The sequence below is a fragment of the Bos mutus genome, chromosome 6 (assembly GCF_027580195.1).
Source record: "Bos mutus isolate GX-2022 chromosome 6, NWIPB_WYAK_1.1, whole genome shotgun sequence".
In the NCBI taxonomy this organism is placed as follows: Eukaryota; Metazoa; Chordata; class Mammalia; order Artiodactyla; family Bovidae; genus Bos; species Bos mutus.
Window position 1 is genome coordinate 67,007,972 of NC_091622.1, and position 27,977 is coordinate 67,035,948.

The following is a 27,977-nucleotide window of genomic DNA, read 5'->3' on the forward strand; positions in this document are numbered from 1 at the left end:
AGGCAATAAACTAGAGGAAGAAATAGATGATGTATCAGAGGAAAAATTAAAAGGTTAAGTGGATAGGGAACGGTAAGGATGCTATTTTGTGAGGGTCATAATAATGAAGATAGTGAACTTAGGTGGTTATATTTGAGCTGAGACCTGAATGAAGGGAGATTAGTAATGTGACAGTGTGGAAGAAGAATTGACCCTGGATAGAGGGAATAGCAAGTGCAAAGTCCCTAAAGTAGAGATCTGCATGGCATGTTTGAAAACATCAGAAAGGCCAGTGTGGCCGGACTAGAGTGATAGAAGGGAAGAATAGGGTACTCAATGAGATACCTGAAGAAGTTGCCAAGTATCCAATCTTACAGGACAAGGAAAGGACCTGAGATTTCTAAGTATATTAAGAATCAAGTAGAGGATCCCCAGCAAAGAAGTGACCTGGTCTGACTTAAACAAAGGATCATCTGGTTACTATGTGCATCACAGACTGTAAGCAACAATGTGAAACAACCCATTAAGAGAGAACCACAAGAAAAGATGGCAGCTTGAACTAGAGTTGTACTAGTGGTGGTGAGAGGAAGTATTCAAACATATTTTGAATATAAGGCCAGAGATTGTCAAGTAGGTGGTGCTATTGGTAAAGAGCCCATCTGCCAATGAGAGATGTGGGTTTGATCCCTGAATCAGGAAGATTCCCTGGAGAAGAAAATGGCAACCCACTCCAGTATTCTTGCCTGGAGAACCCCAGGGACAGAGGAGCCTGGTGGGCTATGGTCCAGAGGGATGCAAAGAGTTAGAATGATTGAAGCAACTTAGCACACATGTACCATATTTATGGTATAGCTAGAATCTGCCATCCAGTCTTCTGATGACCCATTCATTCCTTCACATTACACCAACTTCTCCTTGCCCCATGAACTTCATAGTGTTATATGAACTATTCTTTGCAAGGAATATATTTGGAATGCTCTTGTTACAGAACCTGGCTGGTTGAGATTTATTTTGCAAACCATTGCAAGTGAAACTGCCCTATGTAAAGCAACCATGATGTTTAACCTTCTGGTGACTAATTCAGATGTGCCAGGGATAGCAATGATATTTAGATGTGCATTATACAGGTAATATATACTGCTTCACAGTTACTGTGATGCAAAGACGTTCTTTGACGAGGTGTGCATAGCTAGGAAAATATTCTACTTGTTTATAGTTAGCAAATGTTGAAAATACTTAACGCTTTTTTTTTTTTTTGCTATGAATAAACATCTATCTGGTCCTTGACCTGTCAGAATTTACATCCCACATAACTTTCAACAAGCCAAATATTGAATGTCCACTGTGTCAGGCACTTTACTAGACCTGGAAAACTAAAATGAATGGTCCCTTTTCATCAGGTACAAAGACAAAAAGAATTGAAAGTGACTTAGAAAAAGAAGCAAATTTTTCAAAAGTGCAAATACCTGTTGAAAATTATTGATCAGGTAATGCTGATCAATTTACACGAGTTTGAGCAAGCTTTAGGAGATGCTGAAGACAGTGAGGCCTGCCATGCTGCAGTCCACGGGGTCACAGAGAGTCAGACATGACTTAGCAACTGAACAACAGCAATGCTGCAGTAAACAGAACAACTAGATCTTCTTGGAATTGTCAGGAAAAAGTTTCCTAAATGCGTGAGCAGAAGTTTTAAGAAAAGAATCAGACTAGGCAGGTAGAATATTCAGCATAAGGAAAATGCAGCGCAGGAGGACTAAAGGGTGGAAGCAAGTATGACAGGGCATGAGTCCACACCCAGGTGTAGCAGGACTGGGTCATTATTAGCAAAGGGTGGAGGACGCAATTAGAGGAAAGCTGCAAACACAAACCAGTAATTCACAACTGAGGTCTCAAGGGCACTGAATGTGATCAAAACAGAGTATGTGTGTGTGTCTCAATTCATTTCCGACTCTTTGCGACCCCATAGACTGTAGCCCACCATGCTCCTCTGTCCACGGGATTCCCGAGCAAGAATACCGGAGTGGGTTGTCATTTCCTTCTCCAGGGGATCTCCAGGGATCGAACCCAGGCCGCTTGTGTCTCCTGCATTGGCTGCTGCTGCTGCTGCTAAGTCGCTTCAGTCGTGTCCGACTCTGTGCGACCCCACAGACGGCAGCCCACCAGGCTTCCCCGTCCCTGGGATTCTCCAGGCAAGAACACTGGAGTGGGTTGCCATTTCCTTCTCCAATGCATGAAAGTGAAAAGTGAAAGTGAAGTCGCTCAGTCGTGTCCGACTCTAGCGACCTTATGGACTGCAGCCCACCAGGCTCCTCCGTCCACGGGATTTTCCAGGCAAAAGTACTGGAGTGGGGTGCCATTGCCTTCTCCGAGGCAAGCAGATTCTTTACCACTGCGCCACTTGGGACAAATTACAAACGGGTGCCACTGAAGACAAATTTTTAGTCATATTTCTCTCAGCGTTTATCAGTATTTGTCAACATGTTTATTAAGTACTTTCAATACACAACCTTTTAAAGGCAAGACACAATATGGAAAAGTTTTTCAGAAGAAAACAATACAAAGAAGAAATTATGGATCGACTAACAGACAAAGTTGAGAAAGGAGCAGTTTTCTATCCCTGCTTCCATGAGTGTGCTGAAAACAGCAATGAAGTCGGGAAAATTGTTCTAGATAATGCCTTTATCTAATGCATAGTGTCTCTCCGTAGTAAGTACTCAACAATTTATGGTTATTCTTTTCTAGACATCTCTTAACCATTTGAGATTTGGCTTTCTCATTTTCAGAAGAAGAAACGGGTCACAGATGGTCTGCGGCTCCTGCCAGACCCGACGATCCCCTATTTCAAGAAGGCATCGACTAAATATTTGCTGAACACACGAAGTAAACTCTTTCCATGGGGCCAGGCTCAGCGCCCACCAGAGAACCCGCTTAGGAGAACAGGATCGGACGCCGGACACATAGGCGAGTGTTCAACCAACGCCAATTGGTGGGGCTAAGAGTGTCGACTTGCAATCTTAGTCCCACCCGCCACCTGGTCCACACTCCTCTAGTGCCCCGCCTGCGCCCGGAATCGCTCGTCTCATCCAGCAGAGCAGTGACCCACCTCCGCCAACGCTCCGACCACGCCCCTTCCGGCTTAAGACCCGCCCCCACGCGGCCCCGCCCCACCAGCCTCGCCCATGGCCACGCCCCTCCGGGAGATCTGAGCTGGGTTCCTAGCGCCGGTCGGCGGCCGGTCCACCCACGACGCTCTGAGGTCACCCACTGGGCCGGGCTGAGGGGGGCGGAGGGACGGAGGGAAGATGGCTGCCGAGGCCGGATATTGGCGCCGCCTCCCCCAATCCTGGAGCCGGCGCAGATGAGGCGGCTCGGCTGGGTCCGGCGACGCTTGGGAACCGGAGCAGGAGGGACACAGGCGGTGGGGCCTGGCCCTGCTATATGCCGGCGCCTCGGCTAGAGTGAGCGGCGGCGGCGGCGCCTCTTTCCTCCGGCTCTTTGCCTGTCGCTGTGAGTCCGAACGGGTGGCGGGCGGCAGAGGCAGCGGGGCCGGGATGGAGGACGTTAACTCCGACGTGAACGCGGACCAGGAGGTGCGGAAGCTGCAGGAGCTGGTGAAGATGCTGGAGAAGCAGAACGAGCAGCTGAGGAGCCGCTCCGGGGCCGTGCAGGGCGCCGGCTCCTTCGGGCCCGGCAGCCCGGTTCGGGCCGGAGCGTCCACTCCCTCCTCCGGCACGGCGTCTCCTCGGGGCTTCCCTTTGGGCCTCAGCGCCAAATCGGGCAGCGGGGCCGGGTCGGGCCCGAGGCGGACGAGTAGCGAGGAGCTGCGGGACGCCACCTCCTTGCTGGCGGCGGGCGAGGGCGGCTTGCTGGACGAGGTGGAGCCGCTGCGGCCCGAGGAACTGGAGCGCCTGTCAGGCTGGGAGGAGGAGGAGGAGAGCTGGTGAGCGCGGGGCTCCGGGCCGGGGCTGGGCGGGGACGGGGGTCCCCCGGTAAGACACCTCGCTTTGTGTAGCGGGGTCCGCTCTCTGACTCGTGGCTTTCTTGCTTTGGCAGCGGTAAGGTCAGCGAGAGTTGGGGGTTCGAGGCTTGCGAGAGGAACAGGGTTTGTAGCTAGTTCTCCTCTGGGTTGGGGGACCCTCTGGTCTTTGGGCCTCGTTGGGATCTGGGGACTGGCACAGCCTAGGAAGGGCTGCTCGCCGTGGGAGGAGTCGGAGGTGGGAAACTGCTCTGTAGGAAGGGATCTTGCTTTGTGTGAAATCCTGGCTTTAGGATGCTGGCCTGGGTATTTTGGGTGTCGGGGAGGGGTTCTGCTTGATGAGGTGTCACCGATGCGGGGAGCAGACCAGGGTAATCGAAGTCCGCGCAGTGGTCAGCGTTTTGGACCAGTGGGAGTTGGGTACATTTCTGGCGGCGATGGGGAGACCGTGTGAATCAGCACTCCCTCTTGGGTAGTGGGGTGAAGCTTGCTTTGTGTGAAGAGGGCAGAGGATGGTGCCGCTTTGTGTAAGAGTCAACGGTGGAACAAGAGCCCTGACTCTCATTTTTTAAACAAAAATTAAGTTTGGCGTTTTCCTGAGCTGTGAAGTGACAGTTTTCCATCTTTTATTTCCATGTCATGCTAGAGGCAGAGAAAAAGAGCCCTGTTTAAAAATGTGAACCGAACTGCATTGTCACAAGCTACTTGATAAAATTGTGACCCACGGCATAATATCACTTCCATATATAGAGAGGACATGAGAGGCAGTTTGCTTCGTGTTTTATGGCAATTGCATAAAAATATCTATGGGAAATTCTTAATTTGTCTTTTTTTTTTAAGTTTTCATCTTTTAGCTAAAGTATCTCTCTGTTCTTTGTTGAAATTGAAACTTCTAACTTAGTGAAATTGAAATCCTTCATAGACTCTGGTTTTGCAGGGCTGCAACTTTACTGAATGTCCTGATATAGTTGAGAGCTTTGACTGGATTCAGGCCCTGGCTCTGCTACTCACAGCTGTACGACCTTGGGCAAGTTACTCTGAGCCTCACTTTCTTCCTCTTATTTGATGAAGAAAATAATAGTTCTTTATTCTATAGCGTTGTGAAGATCATGTGAGATCTTTTAGCAAGGGTCTGGTATATAAGCTCTTTGAGACACTAGCTGCTATTACTGTTAAGCCAAGTTGTTAATATCAAGAGATATTTAGTGAGTGCTTCCAGGATCTTGTGGGAGATTCTTAAATTTGATCCCTGTTCATTAAGGCAGTTACAGTCTTGTTGGGATAGGGTTGCGAAGAGTCAGACCCGACTTGGCGACTGAACAACAAAATAAGAAATAGGTTGGGAAATACATAGTGAATTGCTTAAAAGATTGATAGGGACCGAAAGTACGGAGAGTGCTGAGAAATTGGGAAGAAAATAATAGTCTAAGGTAGTTGGGAAAAGTTTGAGGAGAGGTGGAGCCTGAGGACTGAGGGGCATTTTATGCTGTGACAACTGCTAGAGCAGAGTCAGAGATATTTGTAACTCTCGATTAGAAAGGTTTGAAATACAGAGATACTCTTGAATATATGATGTCAAGCCTTTATTTTACTGCCAAGTGATACCAAATATAATTAGAACTGACTGTGGTAGTGACAGTTTTCATATTAGTGTGAAGTCATGTCCTCACAAAGGAATCCTAGGTATGTATACACTTTAAAAGAAGTGAGAATCATCTAAATACCATCACATGCCTCTTCCAACTGATGATGATAATGATGCTCTTAATAATAACGAGGATTAGCTGCACTCATCCCCCATTTTAGATTATATATTCTTAGAACACATTAACTCCACTTGGAGAGGCTGATTAAGTCTTTTGCTGCTTTGGTTAAGTAAAGCAAGTCTTTTAAAATAGTATGCCAGAAGTTTCTTTTGGCCAGTTGGTTCCTGGTTACATGTCTTTATATTATAGATGTCCTACTCTTTTTCTGAAAAGACTTGTGTGAATTAAAAGTTTGAAAATCATGTTTAAAATGTTTTTGGAGTATGTGTATGAAGTATTAAGTTACAAAGGGTGGTGGGTGTTAGTAGCAGTAAGAGGAAGATTTTTAAATCAGTTTTTCTTAGCAAACTAAAAATCTACTTTCTGTAACATACACATTTCTTTCTTTTTCATTTAGGGAAATGTTTTTTTCCCAAATGTATACCACAAAATGCCACTCCTGAAGGTGTTAGTAGATATTGTATGAAAAAATAATTGTTGGTCTGAGATCAGATATATCTGGGGAAAAGGTTCAACAACAACAAAAAAGTTTTCTTTTATGCTGAACTTTTTTGATATGCTAGTATGTGTTGAATATAGTAGATCTCTAAGTGGTGTGGTTTGTCTCCTAAACTCATTTGAGCTCCCAAGGAATTAGTTTCTGTAGAACACACTTAGTAACCAGTATTGTACTTAGTGGAGACAGAACTGGCAAACCACTCAGGTATTCTTGACTGGAGAATCCCATGGACAGAGGAGCCTGGTGGGCTGCAGTCCATGGAGTTGCAAAGAGTTGGGCATGACTGAGTCACACACACACACACACACTGTACTTTTAGCAGTGACTTTCACTTATTTTTTTTTAGACTTATCTTCATGATAAGTACATTTTATACCATAGTTTAGTACACACATGTATGTGAATAATTGAAACAGTTTCACAAAACTATACTTAGTATGTATATTAAAGTGCTAAGATTTTCTGTTTCTTTAGGGTAAAAATGCTGGTTACAATTCACTAAGCTGATTTGGTGACCCGTTAATGGTAATTATTAGTTTGAAAAATGCTCTTATAGAACAACTCAGAAAAATCTAGAGAAGGAAACGTACATTATTGTGTATCCCAGTGTGTCACGCGATGCCAGGCAACGTATGAACAATTTTACACTTAATTGCATTTAAGTTTTTATCCATTTATGAGGTAGGTATCATTTTCCAGGTAAGGCAACTTAATCACTCTCTAAGCATCAAATAGCAGACAGTAAATGATGGAGTCAGGATTTGAATCCAGGTCTTTATGACATCATAGCTTATATTGTTCCCACTTTATTTTGCTTTCTCCAAGTATAATTCCTTTTCCACCTGAATAGCCCCTTACAGTATTTGAATACTACCATCATAACCCTACTGACTCCTCCCTACCACACACTGAGCACTCTATAATCTCCAGAGTAAAACAACCTCAGTTTGTTTCCTTCTTGTTATTTAGCTCCTAAGTCATGTCCGACTCTTGCAATCCCATGGACTATAGCCCACCAGTCTTCTCTGTCCATGGGATTCTCTAGGCAAAAATACTGGAGTGGGTTGCCATTTCCTTCTGCAGGGGATCTTTCTGACCCAGAGAGCAAAGCTGCTTCTCCTGCCTAGCAGGTGGATTCTTTACTACTGAGCCACCTAGGAAGCCCTTTAATCATTCATAACTTAATGTAATTCTCTGATCTTTCAGCCATGGTCATTTTTAATAAATTGTAGTTGTTCCTTGTCATTAAATGTGTTATCCAGAACTGAACTTGGAATTTTAGATGATATTTGACCAGCGTGTGGTGGATATATTTTACATGAGCTAAATGCTGTTATTTGGAACCAAGTATTTCATTAACAGTTTTGACTTCTGTTACTTATGCCTAATATGAGCCAGTAGTTTCAGTTACACTCTGTATTTTTATACATAGGTTGTTAAACCAAGTCTTCCTAACTCTGGCTTTCTGTAATGATTTTTTTAGCTTAGGTATTAAGTTTTTGTATTTTGTTAGTCTTGATTTAGGCTTTTTTTTTTTTTTTTAAGTCCTCGGATAGAGGACGTATCAGATATTAAACTGATAAGAACAGATACTACACTTGATCTTAGCCAAAAGGCCGAGAAGCGATCGATTTAGGCATTTAATATTACCTATTTCTTGCAATTTTTTTGGGTCATTTTCATGGCTTCCCTGGTGGCTCAGACGGTAAAGTGTCTGCCTGCAATGTGGGAGATCCGGGTTCCATCCCTGGATGGGGAGGATTCCCTGGAGAAGGAAATGGCAACCCACTCCAGTACCCTTGCCTGGAAAATCCCATGGACAGAGGAGCCTAGTATGCTACAGTCCATGGGGTCTCAAAGAGTCGGACAGGACTGAGCGACTTCACTCACTCACTCACTGATATTTCATAGGAATACTTAATGGGTCTTCATTCAGGTTGTTGATGAAAATATTAAAATTATAGAATAAAGAGCTCTGAAGATGCAGCTCGACTAGACTTCCTCCAGATTAACATCATTAGTCAACATACATTGTGGTTATTCAATAACTGTTAGTACTACTTCTTCTTATCAAGCCTATATGCCGTTTTGCCTGTATGGATATTATGAAAGATTTTCCCAAATGTCTTGCTGTAATTAAGCTATATGGTGCCTACAGAGTTCTTACCTACAGTTAAGTAAACTTATCAGAATAGAAATTGCAGTTATTTGGTTTCACTTGTTCATGATGAATCTTCTGGCTTTTACCTTTTCTAACTTTACATTTTGTTTAACATAATTTTGAATTTTGCAAGGAATCAATCTGTCTGGAATTTCTAGACATTGCTTCCTTTTCGCTTTAGAAATTCTAGTATTTCCTCTTATTCAGGCTTTTGACCCTTCCATAATATTTTGGATCAACAGCAGTAATTTGGTGATACAATTTCAGTTATTTTCCATTATTTAGAAGAGTAGAGCTAACCTTGTTTCAAGCTGCCTTTCAGCTTACTATCACCTTGACTCAATTTGGACTTCAGTTTCCCTCAATGTAGCCTCCCAACAATTCCAAGTTTGTAGTTCAGTACTGTCAGCTGCATACACATTGCTTCTGTGCAGCAGATCCCCAGAACCTCCCATCCTGCATGACTAAAACTTTACACTCACAGAGCAGCAACTCCTTACCCGTACTCCCAACCCCTGGCAGGTACTGTTCTATGTACTTTATTTCTGTGAGTTTAGCTACAGTAGATGCCTATAAGTGGAATCACGAAGAATTTGTCCCTTTGTGACAAGCTTATTTCACTTAGCATAATTTTCTTAAGGTTTATCCATGTTGTAGCATATGATAGGGCTTCCTTCTGTTTTTAAGGCTGAATAATAGTCCATTCTATGTATATAACACACCTTCTTTATCCATTCATCTTTTGGTGGATGCTTGCATTGCTTCCATTTCTTGGCTGTTGTGAAAAATGCTGCTATGAATGTGGGCCTACAAATAATCTGTGCAAGTCCTTGCTTTCACTTCTTGTGGATTCATAACCAGAAGTGGAATTTTTTGATCAAATGGTAAATCTAAGTTTAATTTTTTGAGGAGCCACTGTATTGTTTTCCACAGCAGCTAAGCCATTCTGCATTCCAACCAGCATTACACAAAGGTTCCAGTTTTTCCACATTCTTACCAATACTTACTCCGATTCATTCTGAGTTTTTAAATTTTTAAATTATTTTTGGCTGTGCTGGGTCTTCATTGCTGCATGTGGGCTTTCTTGAGTTGTGGTGTGTGGGCTGCTCATTGAGGTGATCTCTCTTGTTGCAGACCACGAGCTCTATGGTGTGTAGGCTTCGGTAGTTGCAACCCTTAGGCTCAGTAGTTGCTATTCAACTTAGTTGCCCAACAGCATGTGGGATCTTTGTGGACCAGGGACTGAACCAATGTCCTCTACATTGCAAGGTGAATTCTTAACCGCTGGACCACTAGGGGAGCCTTCATTCTGTTTTTATATGGTTTTTATATGGTGTGAGCTAGGGGTCCGACAATTCATTTTGCATGTGGACATCCAGTTGTCTCTGTACCATTTGTTGAGAAGACTTTTCTGTTCCCATTAAATTGTCACCACATCTTTGTCAAAATTCAGTTGCTTATAAATGTATGGGCTTATTTCTGGACTCTCCATTCTATTCTGTTAATCTATCTTTGACTATCTTTATTCCAGTACTACACAGCCATAATTACTATAGATTTGAAATTGGAAAGTGTGAGTCCTCTGATTTTGTTTATTTCAAGATTGTTTTGGCTCTTCAGAGACTGTTGTATTTCCATATGATTTTTAGGATCAACTTGTAAATCTCAGAAAAAAAAAACCCTGGAATTTTGATAGGGATTATGTTAAATCTGTAGGTAAATTTGGGATTTTAACTATTGAGGTCTTAACAATATTGATTTTTAATTTTTTTCAACTTTAAAAATTTTCAGTGTAGAAGAGTTATATTCCTTTTGTTAATTTTATTTTAGTCATTTTATTTTTTGATGTCACTGTAAATGGAATTGTTTTTCTTAATTTCATTTTGAACTCTTCATTACTGCTGTATAGAAATACAGTTGATTTCTGTGTATTGATGTCATTGTCTCTTGCAGTCTTACTGAGCTTGTTTATTAGCTGTGATAGTTTTTTGGTGTGAATCCATAGGATATTTTATATATAAAATTATGTCATCTGCTGATAGATAATTTTACTTCTTTTTTCCCAGGCTGGATGCCTTTTATTTCATCTTCCTGCCTAAATGCCCTGAAACTAGAACACCCAGTATCATGTTGGGTACAAGCAGTGAAAGAAGACATCCATCAGTGTGATTTTCATTGTTCTTTTATTTTTAATAATTGCTAACAATTATTTATTGCATTAACACATGATGGATACTATACTAAGCACTTTATATGCAGTAATTCATCTTTTTAATAACCCAGTATGGTCATTCTATTATTAATCCCCATTTTAAAGGTGAGGCAATTAAAGCTTAGATTAAATAACTTGCTTATAGTCACTCAAATATATGGACAAACTAGGATTGGAACACAGATACTCTGACTATATTTAAACATTTTCAACCGTTGTGTGTGTGCATGCTTAGTCATGTCCAACTCTTTGCGTCCCCATGGACTGTAGTCTGCCAGGCTCCTCTGTCCATGAAATTTTCTAGGCAAGAATACTGGAGTGGTTTTCCATTTCCTCCTCCAGGGGATCTTCCTGACCCAGGGATCGAATCCACAGCTCTTGTGTTTCCTGCTTGGCAGGCTGATTCTTTACCACTGTGCCCCTGGGAAGCCTTTACCTAATTCTTGTTATTCTTAATAGATTTGTACTGTTATTCACCTTTAGCTCTATATTCCACCTAATTCGTTTGATCATTTATCTTTTAACAACCTGAGCCCTAGGTACATTTTTTATTTATCTGATGACCTCATTTGGTACTCATTATTCTTGTGCCGAAGTGGCCTTTAGAGCCCCAGGAGTCAGACTGTAGTCCCACCCTTGTCAACTGCATGACCTTGTCAACCACTTACTCTCTGTGCTTGAGACTGTTCATTGTTTGTAGAGTTAATTATTATACCAGCCATATAGAATTAAATATCTGTAAAGCATTTACAAGTTCTTGGTACAAACTAAAAATATAAGTGTTAGCTTTGTCATCATCATCACCATTTTATTTTAATTCAACTCTGGCCTGTCTTTGCAGTGAACTTGAAAAATTTAAACATGTACAAAAGTAGAATGAACAATGAAACAAACCTTTCAGTTCAGTTCAGTTCAGTCGCTCAGTCGTGTCCCACTCTTTGTGACCTCATGAACTGCAGCATGCCAGGCCTCCCTGCCCATCACCAACTCCCGGAGTTCACTCAGACTCTCACATCCATCAAGTCAGTGATGGCATCCAGCCATCTCATCCTCTGTCGACCCCTTCTCCTGCCCCTGATCCCTCCCAGCATCAGAGTCTTTTCCAATGAGTCAACTGTTCGCATGAGGTGGCCAAAGTACTGGAGTTTCAGCTTTAGCATCATTCCTTCCAAAGAACACCCAGGGCTGATCTCCTTTAGAATGGACTGGTTGGATCTCCTTGGCATATTGAAAAGCAAAGGCGTCGTATCATTTAATTACTAAATATTATAGTAGAAGATATGGACTCTTTTTAAACCTAACTACAATACCAGTTTCCTGTCTTTAATATCATCAAATGTGCTCTGAATGTTTTTAGACCATCACTATTACATCTTTTCTTTGTATGGAATTTGTATTAGGTAAATAACATCATTCATATTTTTCTTTGGCCTATTGGCCTATAGTCAGCTCCTGTAATATCATCATTAGTTTTATAATTAGTTAACATTTTTAATTAAATTTAGTTTTAGTGTCTCTCTGCTTTCATTTCTTAGTTGTTCCTTTGCAGGTGGAATCTTCCTGGACCAGGGATTGAACCCGTGTCCTGTGCATTGGCAAGTGGATTCTTATCCACTGTGCCACCAGCGAGGTCCCCTTAAAAGTTTTTGAGATTGGAAATCTAAATTGTTCCTCATATCCTGTTAAATTTGCTTTACTTTAAATCAGTTTTAAGTTTATGAAGGCACTTTCACTCAGACTGCTCGTCAATAAATTTTATTGATAAACTTTCCCCAGCTCAGCGATCGATAGGTATGTAGTTTTTACTTTATTTTTTTTCTCATAGCCCTTCACTTTTGAGAATGGACTTTATTACCTGACCATTTTGTTTTATGTATGCTTTTTGTAGGAAACTGTCGGTAGAATTTGTAATTTAATATGATGAGCCCAGGTTTATAAAGCAATTTAATTTGTATACTTGCCACCACTTATGATTTGGCAATGGCTCACTGATTAAAATCTTAAAGTTTTATCTTCTGGATTCTTCTGTACCAAGGAGATGTTATTTTAAAGTAACATGGTTTGTGTGTGTTTTAATTGAATCAGAAGTTATACATCAGATGACCATTTTATTCCCTTAACTCTGGTTTCCCAGTGATTCTAACATGACTTTATATTTTCTTTTTTCTTCAATGAACAAATTCTTAGAGCCTGTATGTGTGAGCAGCCCAATGTTAGAACAGTTCGGGACATAGTAATGCGTTTTCTTGCTTTCTTAAAAAATTGAATTTGACCAAGAAAGGCCACGTGATTGGTAAAATACATTATAGTCATTATTGTTTGAGCATGTTCTTTATACCAAGGCATTTTATGCATGTTAAATCATTTAATCTGTTTTGAATTGTAATTGTATTTATTATCCCCATTTTTTTTTTTCAATTAGGGTAAAATATACAAAACAAAAACTTCACCATTTTAGTCACTTCTAAGTGTATAGTTCAGTGGCATATTAAACATTTATGTTGTTGTGAGGTCATCTCCACTATCCTTCTCTAGAACTTTATCTTTACAAATTGAAATTCTGTATAAACAGTAACTCCCCATTCCCCTATTCACCCTGCCTCCAGCCCCTCACCACCACCACCACTCTACAGTCTGTCTATGAGTTTGACTACTCTAGGTACCACATGGAAGTGGAATCATGTAGAATTTCTCTTTTAGTGTCTGGTTTATTTCATTTATTGTTGTGTCTTCAAAGTTTATCTTGATCGTATTGATAAGAAGGTGTCATGTTATCTTGTCATCTTACAAGTAAGGAAATTAAACTTGATGTCACACAGCTAATATAGTTCATTGAAATTTTTACCAAGCCTTAAAACCGTGCCTGGTAAATAACATTTTATCTTGATTTGTTTAACCTGTAGATAGATTGATTTTTTAAGGTTTATTCTGTATAACTCTGGAGATCATCACTAGGACAGTAGGTATACACTGTTGTTGCTCAGTCGTGTCCGACTCTCTGCGAACCCATGGATTGTGGCACGCCAGGCTTCCCTGTCCTTCACCATCTTCCAGAGTTTGCTCAAACTCATGTCTATTGAGTCGGTGATGCCATCCAACTCTCTCATCCCCTGTCATCCCCTTTTCCTCCTGCCTTCAGTCTTTCCCAGCATCAGGGTCTTTTTCAATGAGTTGACTCTTTACACTGGGTGGCCAAGGTATATATTAGAGGTAAGCAAATATTTAATTAATAGAAGGAAAATGTTCTAGTAGAGCTGTTTCTAGACAGTATGAACTGCCTTTAAAAAGTGTTGTGAGTAACTTTTAGCAGTAAGAGTTAATTGTCCTGTGGCAAGGGATGTTAGAAAGAGGTAAAAGTTGAATTTGATTACTTCTAAGTCTTCTTTTAAATTCTGTTTCCGTGATTAAAATATTGTAGTCTTTTGGGAACATAAGATACCTTCAAGACAAAGTGCTAAGCTTAAATGTGGGAGAGATCTTTAAGCATCATGGAGTTTTTATAAATCTGTGGCACATTTCTTTGAATATCCTTAGTAATGGCAAATTCTTTTCCTGTTGAGGGTAGGTTTGAGTTTTGAAAACTGTCTAAAGTCATTATTATGCCTAGTGAATAAAAATGGGTTAGGAAGATATTTGAAGCTCTCAGCAGTGTAAGTCCAGTTCACCTTTTTCCTAGATTTACTTGCTGTTAGGAAATTTCATGAACATTCAGGCCTATTACCTTTTAATGTTTGTTCTGTATAGAGTATCTTCTTTTTCTCTCTGAAATTCTAAATTTCCCACTTGGTTTACTTCCTCTTCAATGTTACCTACTACTGTTTATGTTTCTTTTTAGAGCACGTGTAACATCACAACCTCCTCTTTGGTCTGTCTTGTCTAGATTGTGAGTATTTTAAGCAGAGGGAACAGTATCATATTCATCTTTGTGTATCCAAAACAGGCTTTCAGAATCTTGTGAGTTCAGCTATATTAAATTGAATCAATCTGATTGTCAATGATAAATTGAAACTAGGTGAAGCTGGAAATAATGAGACCAAATTTTTTGCATGACTTGCATGACCCCAATACCAGTTAACAGTAAGGAATTGCACATGTAGTCTGCATAATGGCAATATTGAAACTGTACTCTCCCATGAATTAATTAAAATACTGTCAAGATACAGTGTCTTATATCAAAAATCAGTTTCAAAATTATCTCTTTGGTAGGATAAAAGATATACTTTGTTTTATACTTCTTTGTATATTTTATGATTTCTCAGTTTTCTGTTACGAACACAAGTTGCTTTTATAATTAAAAAATCCTAGTGATAAATCCTACTAATTGAAGTCAGTTTCATTAGTCTGTGGTCACATAGAGTAGGGATCATAATACAACGTGATGGATATTTAGGTCACTTCCATGTCTCGGCTGTTGTGAATTGTGCTGCGGTGAACATTGGGGTGCGTGTGTCTTTTCAAATTATGGTTTCTCTGAATATATGCCCATAGTATACCCATAGTGGGATTGCTGAATCATGTGGCAGTTCTGTATGCAGTTTTTTTAAGGAACCTCCATACTGTTTTCCATAATGTTGTACCAATTTACATTCCCACCCACAGTGTAGGAAGGTTCCCTTTTCTCCACACCCTCCCCAGCATTTATTGTTGGTAGATCTTTTGATGATGACCATTCTGACTGGTGTGAGGTGATACCTCATAGTAGTTTTGATTCACATACCTCTAATAATTAGTGATATTGAGCATCTTTTTGTGTGCTTTTTGACCATCTGTATGTCTTCTTTGGAGAAGTGTCTGTTTAATCTTCTGCTCTTCCCGCCGCCCCCAACTCATTTTTTTGATTGAGTTGTTTGGTTTTTGTTTGTTTGTTTGTTTTATTGAGGTACATAAGTTGTTTGTATCTTTAGAGGTTAATCCCTTCTTGGTTACTTCATTTGCAGATATTTTCTCCTTTTCTGTGGGTTGTCTTTTTGTTTATGATCTTCTTTGCTGTGCAAAAGCTTTTAAGTTTAATTAGCTCCCATTCGTTTATTTTTATTTTCATTAGGAGGTGGATCAAAAAGATACTACTGTGGTCAGTAGTCTGTTTTTGTTGGGGGGAGGGATCCAAACAGCTTAATTTTCCAAGGATACCAGATAAAGAATTCTAAAGCTTGGAGTTCACATTGTGAGCCTTCTGGGTCACTGATGTTGCTTGTTCTCCTCAGTCTCATTTTTGGGACTACTTTGCATGCAGATTCCTGTGCCAGACTTCCTGAAGTACCTGGCTGGTGCTGATGCCCAGATAGCCCCAAAAGACTCCTTTTCTCCCAGATCCCTGCCTTCTTGCCTTCTGTTGGGAGCATATCTATATATCAGTAAATTCTTTTAATTTTGACATGATTAAAAAAATACTTTGGATAGTAAATAGCATTAAATAATGTATTAATGTAAATGCATTGAGTTATATTAATAATAATGTACTCTTCTTCATAATGGTCTTCCCAGATGGCTCAGTGGTAAATAATCCTGCCAATGCAGGAGACGTGGATTCGATCCCTGGGTTGGGAAGATCCCCTAGAGAAGAAAATGGCAACCCACTCCAGTATTCTTGCCTGGAAAATCCCATGGATAGAGGAGCCTTGTGTGCTACGTCCATGGGGGTCACAAAAGAGTCAAGTACCATTTAGCAATTAAACAATAAAATAGCAACAAATTCATTATAATAATGACTTGTGCTAGCCAAGGCACTCTGCATGTTGACTCCTGTTATAATAGTTTAGTAATAAAAGTGAACTTGTAAAAACATTTAGGTTTTAAGTCTTTCAGTAATACAAGTTCTTATTTTGCATGTTCTGTTTACTCAAAAATCACATCCTCTGTGATCTTTCATTTGGGAATCTAATGGAGGATGTGGACACCTTTAGGAACAAACTAGATTATTTAAGAGGAAGACACAAAATGCAAAATATACAGTTTGCTTTAATCTTGGAAAAGATTCAAATTCTGGAGTAAAATTGCAATTTCTTGACAATATTAAAGAACTATAGGGAGGAAAATAAAAAGTGATTATATCTTCTTGAAATCTGAAAAATAATAGATAAGCAAGATAATGCAGTACCGTGAAGTTTATGGAAATACTTAGAAATAGAGAAATAGTGTTTAGTTAAAATTTGGAGGTTTAGAATTCATGAGGATGAATCAAACCATATCCCACTTCTAACAATTTACTAGAAGGAGATTCCTCCCACGCACAACCCTCCACTATTCCATTCAGGAACTTCTGCTCATCTGTCTGTGAGAGAGTCAGAAAGCACCCAACCGTGTGTGGCTGTTAAGGGTTGTTTTGTTTGAAAAGTATGAAGAAGAAGCAAGGAGTGAGCCAGGTTAAGTCCACAAATAACCTGTGAGTCTGATAAACATGAGGAATGGAATTTAATAGATGCTATCAAGTTAGTGAGGAGGTTTTAAGCATATGCATTTCGTGCCTAATTAGTGCTGTATTTTATAATTATAGAGATTATATTGTATGTCTTTATTAATAACTAGTAGATATAGAAGGAGTAAATTAATAGTTTTAGGATGTGACTATCTTTTGAGTGAACCTGCTAATTTCCCCCCTAGGAGGAAGATAATGGGTTTTTCATTGACTTGTCATAGTGAAACTCTTGTTTACCATTGGTTATTTTTCACTCAGGCTGATCTGGAGAGGATTGAAAAAACAAAATCCTCCCAAAAAAGATAAATCCTAGAAACCTGAATCTGGAGGTTTGGAACTTGATGAGTAGGTGCTGTAGGTTTCGATGGTAGTACTGCCTATGACTGAGAGAGCTAACAAGTACTGTGTTGGGTACAATCATTCAGTTTTGTCTTAATTTATCTTTGGATTCCTGTTTAGCACCATGCCTGGCCAGTGGTAGCTACCATATAAACGTTTGTTTAAATGACTGACTGTGGCTTTACACTAAGCCTTCAAGTGCTTGGAGTTTAACTTGGAAACATTATGAGAACAGAATTTGATTCTCTATAAAACCAGCAGTGAGAGTTCTTAAAAGAAAAATTTATATGGACTTGAATGTGAGGAAGTGAAAAGTGAAAATCACTCAGTTCTGTCCAACTCTTTGTGACCCCATGAACTATATAGTCCAGGGAATTCTCCATGCCAGAATACTGGAGTGGGATCTTCCCAACCCAGGGATCGATGCCAAGTCTCCCGCATTGCAGGCAGATTCTTTACCAGCTTCCAACAATGGGTACAGATAGATCAATGGGTATTTCTTTCTGAATCAAAAAGTACAGGGAAAAGAATGAGTGCCTCATCTGAGTAGGATGAAGCAAAGCCTGTGAAGTTTGTTAGGGAACAAGTAAGAAAGTTGGCTTAAAACTCAACATTCAGAAAACTAAGATCATGGCATCCAGTCCCGTCACTTCATGGCAGATAGATGGGGAAACAATGGAAACAGAGAGAGACTATTTTTGGGGGCTCCAAAAAGCACTGCAGATGGTGACTGCAGCTATGAAATTAAAAGATGCTTGCTTCTTGGAAGAAAAGCTGTGACCAACCTAGACAACATATTAAAAAGCAGAGACATTACTTTACCAACAAAGCTCTGTCTAGTCAAAGGTATGGTTTTTCCAGTAGTCATGTATGGATGTGAGAGTTGGACTATAAAGAAAGTTGAGTGCCGAAGAATTGATGCTTTTGAACTGTGATGTTGGAGAAGACTCTTGAGAGTCCCTTGGACTGCAAGGAGATCCAACCAGTCAATCCTGAAGGACATCAGTCCTGAATATTCATTGGAAGGACTGATGCTGAAGCTGAAACTCCAATACTTTGGCCACCTGATACGAAGAACCGACTCATTGGAAAAGACCCTGATGCTGGGAAAGATTGAGGGCAGGAGGAGAAGGGGATGAGGATGAGATAGTTGGATGGCATCACTGACACGATGGACATGAGTTTGAGTAGGCTCCAGGAGTTGGTGATGGACAGGGAAGCCTGGCATGCTGCAGTCCATGGGATCACAAAGAGTCAGACACGACTGAGAGACTGAACTGAACTGAAGAAAGTTGAATCATTGGATTGGAGACCATACTGTGGATGATCTCTGAAATCTAGGAGGAGGTTTTTGAGTGTTGGAATATCCTTAACAAAATGGTATTTTGAAAAGAATAATGTGGCAGTGGTATGTGGGTGGGAACAGGAGATGTAGGTATCTTTGTGTGCTAGAAAACCAAGTCTGATCTTTACCCACCTCTTGGGTCCAGAAACACATAGCAAAACTGGAATCCAAATCAAAGTACTGAGCCGTGATGATGGTCTTTCCATTTCATCCCAACCACTTACAATTGATTGCAAAAAAAAACAGTCATACCAAGCTAAATGATTCAAGATCAGATTTGTTTCATTCCTCTTATAAAATGTTGGTGTGCTTAGTTGCTCAGTCGTGTTCGACTCTTTGCAACCCCGTGGACTGTAGCCTGCCAGACTCCTCTGTCCATGGGGATTCTCCAAGCATGAATACTGAAGTGGGTTGCCATGCCCCCCTCCCGAGGATCTTCCCAACCCAGGGATCAAATTCAGGTCTCTTGCATTGCAGGCAGATTCTTTACTGTCTGAACCACCAGGGAAGCCCTATAAAAGTAATATCAAAATGATATTTTTAAGCAGTGTAGATATTTTATATCTACATAGCTTATAAGAAAGTTAATTTACATTGCTTAAAAATAGCATTTTGATCTTACTGTCTTATATGAGAGAATTGATACTTTGGGACACATACTTCTTTGTTGTGAGGGCTGTCCTGTGTATTCTATGATGTCTAGCAACACCCCTAGCCAGGCAGAAATGTCATATGTTGCCAGATGTTTCCTGGTGGCAAAATCACCCCAAGTATTACACTAAAGCATACTTACATTGTCTACTTAATCAGAAATATTTAGTGCTGTATTGCAGGAAGAAGTATCTGATTTAGTAACTTTGCTTCATACACATTTCTAAGTAATAAAATAGTAATATTCTGAACATTAGGAAAAACTACTGTGTGCCAGGCAGTTATCTTTGGGAATAAGAGTGGGCCATAATAGATGACACGAATATTTCTGGCCCTGAGATGCTTGGAGTTGTATATGACAGAGAGTTAAATATATATAACTTTTATGTATATATACAACTGCAGGCTTGAACAGTAGAGGACTAGATTGGGTTTTCTCTCCAGGACATTGTTAAATACTTTCCCCCAAACCCCCTAAAATGTATTTTATGCATTCTAACCATCTCGGTATACAGTACACTTTAATGATAAGGAACCCTCACATACTCATTCCTATCTTTCTGTATCTATCTTTTCAAAAGAAAAAGAAAAGAGAATGTCTGGACTGGCCTTAATACTAACTTTAGTTCTAAAAGCAGAGTATAATGTATTACTTACTCTTACTGCTCTGTCATGTAACATAAAGATATTAGCACTGTAATTACCTAATGTTTTAGGCTAGCGTATTGTTGTGGTTAAATTCTTATATTTGAATATATGTTTATCTTAATATATGTATTTTGATTTCTTCTATTCCTATTTGATTCGTGTTTTCACAAAGTGGACAAAATATTCTAATTTTACAATAATTCAAAAATCTAATTTTAGAACCTGTAGGAATACTGCAAATAGGAGATTCTCTGAGAAGACAGTTTGGTGTTTATTGTGTTGATAAATCTTTGTTACCAGTGTTTAGTAAATTCTAACTTGCTGCTTTCACATCTTTTCTCAGATATTTTTGCAGAAACCTTTCCAACACTAAGAAAAATATATATTAATTTTAAAAACCTAAGCTTGGTTGACAAACCATTAAAAGTCAGTATACATTATTATTGGGCTTCCCTGGTGGCTTAGATGGTAAAGAAGCTGCCTGCAATGCAGGAGACATAGGTTCAATCCCTGGGTTGGGAAGATCCCCTGGAGAAGGGAATGGCAACCCACTCCAGTATTCTTGCCTGGAGAATCCCATGGACAGAGGAGCCTGGTGGGCTACAGTCCATGGCGTTGCAAAGAGTTGGACATGACTGAGCAACTGACACACACACACATACATTATTATTATTTAGGACTTGAAGAACATATCGTTTGCTAAAAGTTAACTTCTTAGCTGTAAGAACCATGGTTTCTTAAACAGCTGAAGTCTTGTTTAAGGCATTTCACAGATAAAATTAGCTGTTGACAAGCAAAATACTCTTAAGAGAATCAATATGAACCACACACACATTTCATGAAATATATAGATGTGATACATGCTTTTGCTATAATTTGCAGCATCTCATATAGTTTGAGACTTCAGTCTTCCTGATGTTTTTTCTCAAAAAGAAACAACTCATTTTCTGATTGCTACACTCCCAGTTGATCTCATTGTTACTATTGTTTTCCAGCAGTACATGATTATGCCTCAACACTAGATGTTTGCCTTTTTAAAGAATTTCCAGCCTCAGTTTTGTGGCATCCCAAGGAATATCAAAATTGTTTTTATTTTCTTAAAATTAAAAAACCCACACCATACCAAAATGAGAATCAAGAGACTCATGAAATGAAAATGGAAGCATAGCATGTCACTGTCCAGAAGTTTGAGATTTACTACTTTAAAACTTTTCTTCAGTCTCTTCTACTTGCTCTGCCATTTTTTGATTCAGCATGTTGTGTTTTGCTGACATACTAGCAATTTATATCTGTATTCTACCCTGCAGCTGATGTCATTTGGGGGCTTGTAAACTGTTCTAAGACTTCATTAATGAATTTGCCTTGCAAATAATTACCACTGTTATTTACTAAAATTTAAAAAGACTTACATTGCATGTAAACTGAAGATACTTTTCTTCAATTGCATAATTACAAATAAACTAAAGATACTTTCTTCAGTTGCATTGTGATTTTTTTCCTTGTAATAGTAGGATCAATTACAGCTTTATATTTTGTGGTTCATAGGGCTTAGAAGAAAGCAGGGAACAGCAGAAGGCCATTAGGATGATTATTATATTGACGTCTTTACAAGTATCTTTTGCATTTTTTAAAGTAATGGTATTAGTTGGAAAAATATGATAGTTAAGAGCAATTGTTCTCAAGCAATCGTGATTTTGCCACTTAACAGCTATGTCACCTTGGGCAAGTCATTTATCTCACTATGCTTCAGTGACCTCATTTATAAAACAGGGATTATAATAGTACCTGTCTCATACGAGCTGTGCTTTCGGGGTGGCTTGGTGGTAAAGAATTCACCTGCCATTGCAGGATATGTGAATTCAGTCCCTGGGTTGGGAAGATCCCCTGAAGAAGGAAATGGCAACCCACTTCAGTATTCTTGCCTGGGAAATCCCTTGGACAGAGGAGCCTAGCAGGCTACAGTCCATGTGGTTGCAAAAGAGTCAGACATGACTAAGCAACACAATCCTAATAGTTTATTAAATTATATTTAGATGTGGTAGGACAAAAAATCTTGGGCTTCTCACATGGTGCAGTGGTAAAGAATATACCTGCCAATGCAGGAGACACAAGAGATGCAGGTTCGATCCCTGGGTCAGGATGGCCTCCTGGAATAGGAAATGGTAGCCTGCTCCAGTATGTCTTGCCTGGGAAATTCCATGGACAAAGTAGCCTGGCGGGCTACAGTCCATGGGGTCGAAAAGAGTTGGACATGACTGAGCAACTAACACTTTATTCAGGATCAAATACTTAACAGTCTGGAAATGTCATTACTATTGCAGGGAATATATATTGAGCTTTGTGAAGACAGAGGCTCCAATCTTTTGCTTGGAGTATGCCTTACTGAGTAAATAGAGAGGATGATTTTGAGGTATTCAAATCTGATTTTCCTTAGCTTGTAAAAGTTTTCATACCAATCTGCAGAAGTTTTTCAATAATAATTTTAATATAGCTTTTATTTTTACTTTAAGTTAAATCTTAACTTTGTTAGCCTACTCTCAGCTGACTGCAACATGAAAAGTGATTATTGTGGTTATCTTAAATTCAGCAAAGTATCTCCAGTCTCTCCCCTCATCTTTTAATTATGTGTCTGCTATGTGTATGTATAGAAAAGTCAGGAGAAACCTACTGCAAATTATAAATATTAATAACTTCAGAGGACAGAATTGGTAGGGGGGAGATTATTATCACTTCTTTGTTGTTGTTCAGTCATTAAGTCATGTTTGACTGTTTGAGACTCCATGGATTGTAGCAGCACAACAGGCTTCCCTGTCCTTCACCATCTCCCAGAGTTTGCTCAAACTCATGTCCAATGATTCAGTGAAGCCATCCAACCATTTCATCCTCTGTCGTCCCCTTCTCCTCCTGCCTTCACTGTTTCCCAGCATCAGGGTCTTTCCAGTGAGTCGGCTCTTAGCATCAGGTGGCCAAAGTGTTGGAGCTTCAGCATCAGTCCTTCCAATGACTTTTACTTTCATGGCTGCAGTTACTGTCTGCAGTGATTTTGGAGCCCCCCAAAGTAAATAGTCTCTCACTGTTTCCATTGTTTCCCCATCTATTTGCTATGAAGTGATGGGACTGAATGCCATGATCTTAGTTTTCTGAATGTTGAAAAATATTTTAAGTTTTTGAAAAAAAACTTAAGTTTTAAATTTAAGCCAACTTTTTAAGTTTTAAGCCAGTTTTTTCACTCTCCTCTTTCACTTTCATCAAGAGGTTTCTCTTTACTTTCTGCCATAAGGGTGGTATCATCTGCATATCTGAGGTTATTGATATTTCTCCTGGCAGTCTTGATTCCAGCTTGTGCTTTATCCTGCCCAGCATTTCTCATGATGCATATAAGTTAAATAAGCAGAGTAACAATATACAGCCTTGACATACTCCTTTTCCTATTTGGAACCAGTCTGTTGTTCCATGTCCAGTTCTAGCTGTTGCTTCTTGACCTGCATACAGATTTCTCAGGAGGCAGATAAGGAGGTCTGGTATTCCCATATCTTGAAGAATTTTCCACAGTTTGTTGTGATCCACACAGTCAAAGGCTTTGGCATAGTCAGTAAAGCAGAAGTAGCTGTTTTTCTGGAACTCTTGCTTTTTTTTGGTGATCCAGTGGATGTTGGTAATTTGATCTCTGGTTCCTCTGCCTTTTCTAAATCCATCTGAAACATCTGGAAGTTCATGGTTCACGTACTGCTGAAACCTGGCTTAGAGAATTTTGAGCATTACTTTGCTAGCATGTGAGATGAGTATAACTGTGTGGTAGTTTGAGCATTCTTTGGTATTGCCTTTCTTTGGGATTGGAATGAAAACTGACCTTTTCCAGTCCTGTGGCCACTGCTGAGTTTTCCAGATTTGTTGGCATATTGAGTGCAGCACTTTCATAGCATCATCTTTTAGGATTTGAAATAGCTCAACTGTAATTCCATCACCTCCACTCTTTTTGTTCATAGTGATGCTTCCAAGCCACTTGACTTTGCATTCCAGGGTGTCTGGCTCTAGGTGAGTGATCACAGCATCATGGTTATCTGGGTCATGAAGATATTTTTTGTATACTGTCCACAATATATATTTCTAAATATATTACTAAAATTCTTACTTTTCCAAAATAGTTATATTCTTAGTTTTTTAAAAATAATCACAAGTCATATTATACAGGCATGTGTGATGTATGGGTCAAAATATGATTTGTAATGATTAGTTTCTTAATATTCATATTGTTAGTATTCATATTCTTACATCTTTATTAGTTCTTTTAGCAATATACATAAATTACATTTAATGGTGTTTAATTCCTTTGTATTGATTACTTTAAGGGAAAATGCAGTATCTTGAAAGGCCAATTATTTCTAACAGATTTTTTAATACCTTTACTAAGATAGAATTTGGAATGGCACCCCACTCCAGTACTCTTGCCTGGCAAATTCCATGGACAGAGGAGCCTGGTAGGCTGCAGTCCATGGGGTCGCTAGGAGTCGGACACGACTAAGTGACTTCACTTTCACTTTTCACTTTCATGCATTGGAGAAGGAAATGGCAACCCACTCCAGTGTTCTTGCTTGGAGAATCCCAGGGACGGGGAAGCCTGGTGGGCTGCCGTCTCTGGGGTCGCACAGAGTCAGACAGGACTGAAGTGACTTAGCAGCGGCAGCAGCACCTGTTTGTAGTATTGAGTTATTTCCAGCATGTTTACAGAATAGTACAACCATGGCCATAATCTTGGTTTAGAATATTTTCAGTATTCCCAAAAGAATTCTTATCCCCATTAGCAGTCACTACCCATTTCTCTTTCCCCAGCCTCTCTCCTATCCCTAGGCAACCTCTAATCTACTTTCCATCTCATAGATTTGCCTATTCTAGACATTCCATATGAATGGTATCATCTGGTATGTGGTCTTTTGTGGCTGACTTCTTTAACTTAGTTTAGTATTTCTGAGGTTTATCCATGTTTAATGTTTTTATTGCTGCTAACAGTTTTTTACAGGTCTCTCTTCAACTTATAAATACCAACTCAGAAACTTCAGACAGGACAAAAATGAATAAAGTAAGTTTCTTTTAATTCAGAGAAGGTTAGAGGTGGAATTTTCTTTTTGGTGAGCCATGTCTAAGTAGATCCAAAGATGCTTTGTTAAAACACCTTTCTTCACTATATAGTACATAGAGGGGCACCTAATATAGTCTTATGAAAGATACTTAAGAAGGTTCCCTTGAACAAGTCATATTTAAGATGAGATTCAGTAGAAAGTAGTAATGGGCTGGCTGAAGTTGGACAAGGAGAAGGTAAGGTAAGCCCAAAGTGGAATTGAGCAAGGGGAACAGCATATACAGATGACCTAGAAGCAAAAGTATTGGGCTTTCAAGACTAGAAATTAGTACCATATGGCTTTTATTTAGATTGGAGTGATGGAGGAGGGTGAGAAATGTAGCTTAAAAAAAAAGGTACTACAATGGTTAGATCATTGCTGTGTCTCAAGGGTCATGGGAGCTGTGTTTTGGAAAAGACTGTAAGGCAAAAGGAAACTGGCATAGTGACTTCCCTGGTGGTCGAGTGGTTAGGAATCCGCCTGCCAGTGCAGGGGACACGGGTTTGATACCTGGTCCAGGAGGATCCCAGATGCTGCAGAGCAACTGAGCCCATGAGCCACAACTATTGAAGTCCATGCTCCTAGAACCCGTGCTCCAAAGTAAGAGAAACCACCTCAAAGAGAAGTCCTTGCACCACAACAAAGAGAAACTCCCACTCACTGCAGCTAGAGAATGTGCATGCACAGCAAAAAAGACCCAGTGCAGCCTATAAATACATATTAAAAAACTGGTATCGAAGTTTTAGTAGAGTAATGTTAATAGTCAGATTCATATTTTAGAAAACAGTTCACCTGCAGTATATGGAATGAATTGGAAGGGAGCAAGATTAGAGATTTTGAAATTAAAAAAAGGACTTTTCTTTTTCAGAATCCTTTTGGCCATTCTGTATCTTTACATTTTCATGTAACTTTTAGAATCAGGCTGTCCATTTCTATAAAAATGTCTGATGATATATTTTAGGGATTGTATTAATTCTGTTGATCAATTTGGAAGAATTGACATGTTAATATTGAGTCTTCAGATCTGTGAACATGGGCATCTCTCCCATTTATTTAAGGCTTCTTTAATTTCTCTCAGCAATGTTTTAATTGTTTTGAGTGTACAACTCTCGCAGTTCATTTGTTAAATTTATTCCTAAGTATTCTTTTTGATGCTATTGTGAATGGAATTATTTATTTCATGTTTGAATTCTTCATCGATACATAGAAGTACAATTTTTTTGTGGAGGGAGAGCTGTTGATTTTATATCCTGTTGCTAAATCTAGTTGATTTTGTTTGCTTTCAGTAGATTCTACAAAGGATTTTTTATGTACAGGATCACATTGTCTGTGAATAAAGACAGTTTTACTTTTTCTTTGCCATATGGATGCCTTGAATTTCTTTTTCTTGCCATATTGCACTGGCTAGATACTCCAATACCACACTGGATAGAGATGATAATACCGTACATCCTTAACTGTGTTCCTAGTCTTCAGAGAAGCATTCAGTCTTTCACTGTTAGATCTGTCTTCTGAAAGATTTTGTACAGGATTGGCATTATTTTTCCTTAGTATCGATAAAATTATTAAGTGAAGGCATCGGGCCTGGACTTCTCTTTGGAGGGAGATTCCTCATTACTAATTCAATTTCTTTTTATAATCTCTTCAGAGTCTCAATTTTTTCTTGGGTCCCAGTTGATAACTTGTATCTTTCTAGAAATTTATCTGTCATACCTCCTTTGTTGCCATAAAGTTGTTCGTGATATTCCTTACAAGTCTTTTAGTATTGGTAGCAGTGCTCACCCTTTCTTTCAGACTTTGGTTTGTAGCAGTGCTCACTCTTTCTTTTTTTTTTTTTGTTTAATTTAATTTTATTTTTAAACTTTACAATATTGTATTGGTTTTGCCAAATATCAAAATGAATCCGCCACAGGTATACATGTGTTCCCCATCCTGAACCCTCCTCCCTCCTCCCTCCCAATACCATCCCTCTGGGTCGTCCCAGGGTACCAGCCTCACTCTTTCTTTCAGACTTTGGTAATTCACATGAAGGAAGCCATACACACAAAACATTGAATGATTTCATTTATATGAAATGTCTAGAAAAGGACATGGAGCTGAAAGCACATTAGTTAATGCCTAGGGCTTGAGGTAGAAACAGAAAAGGGGTTTCTTTTTAGGGTAATATAAATTAATTCTAAAGTTACATGGTGATGGTTGGAATAATTAAATACTAAATTTATCAAATTATACAATGGATTTTATGGTACAGAGATTACACGGGTTGATTTTATGGTATGTAAATTATATCTTGAAAAAGTTGTACTTTTTTTGAAAGTTGTAAGGTACTTTTAGCATCTTAAAAATACAGAAACTACTATAAACTAAATGAATAAAGCATCAATAATTCAGAATCTATTAAAACATCATGATCTCCCCTATGCCACACAAATGGTAGCTTTCCTGTTTTTGTTAGTGGCGCTGTAATACTTTCAGTCACAAAAAGCTAAAAACTGTAGAACAATTTTGGATTCCTCTATCTTTTTTATTTCCTACCCTCATCATTAATCTGTCACCAAGTCCTGCTGATCCTACATGTATAAACTACTTCTCTCCCTACAGATCCTATATTTAATCCCCTTATTGGCAATAAAGAATGCTCTTGCTTTCTGTTAACAGATAAAAGGTAATGTAGCAAACTGTCTATTCCTCAAGTGATGAAAAGAGGGAAAATGATTCAATAACCCTATGTGTGCAAACTATCTTCTGCTACTCTGTTCTCTTATCTCAGTGTCCCATCACTAAAATGATCCCTAAAAATAAAACACTTTGGCCCATATGATATTGGCACCAAATTATTTTTCAGTCAGGGAACCTTTGGTTGACATTT

The 27,977-nt window shown here is 39.3% G+C and overlaps 1 protein-coding gene and 1 pseudogene across 2 annotated transcripts in view; one reads left to right on the forward strand and one right to left on the reverse strand.

Moving 5' to 3' along the window:
* Positions 1-3,202: 3,202 nt before the first annotated feature.
* Positions 3,203-27,977, forward strand: part of SLAIN2 (SLAIN motif family member 2) — a 71,661-nt gene continuing 46,886 nt past the window's right edge. Inside the window, exon 1 of one of the 2 annotated variants that reach the window (XM_070372369.1) lies at positions 3,203-3,919. In XM_070372369.1, the coding sequence (XP_070228470.1) occupies positions 3,531-3,919 (389 nt within the window). In that variant the 5' untranslated portion in view covers positions 3,203-3,530. The remainder of the gene's footprint in view (positions 3,920-27,977) is intronic. The other variant, XM_070372368.1, reaches the window with a different exon arrangement.
* On the reverse strand, positions 7,741-7,848 carry LOC138988342 (U2 spliceosomal RNA; annotated as a pseudogene).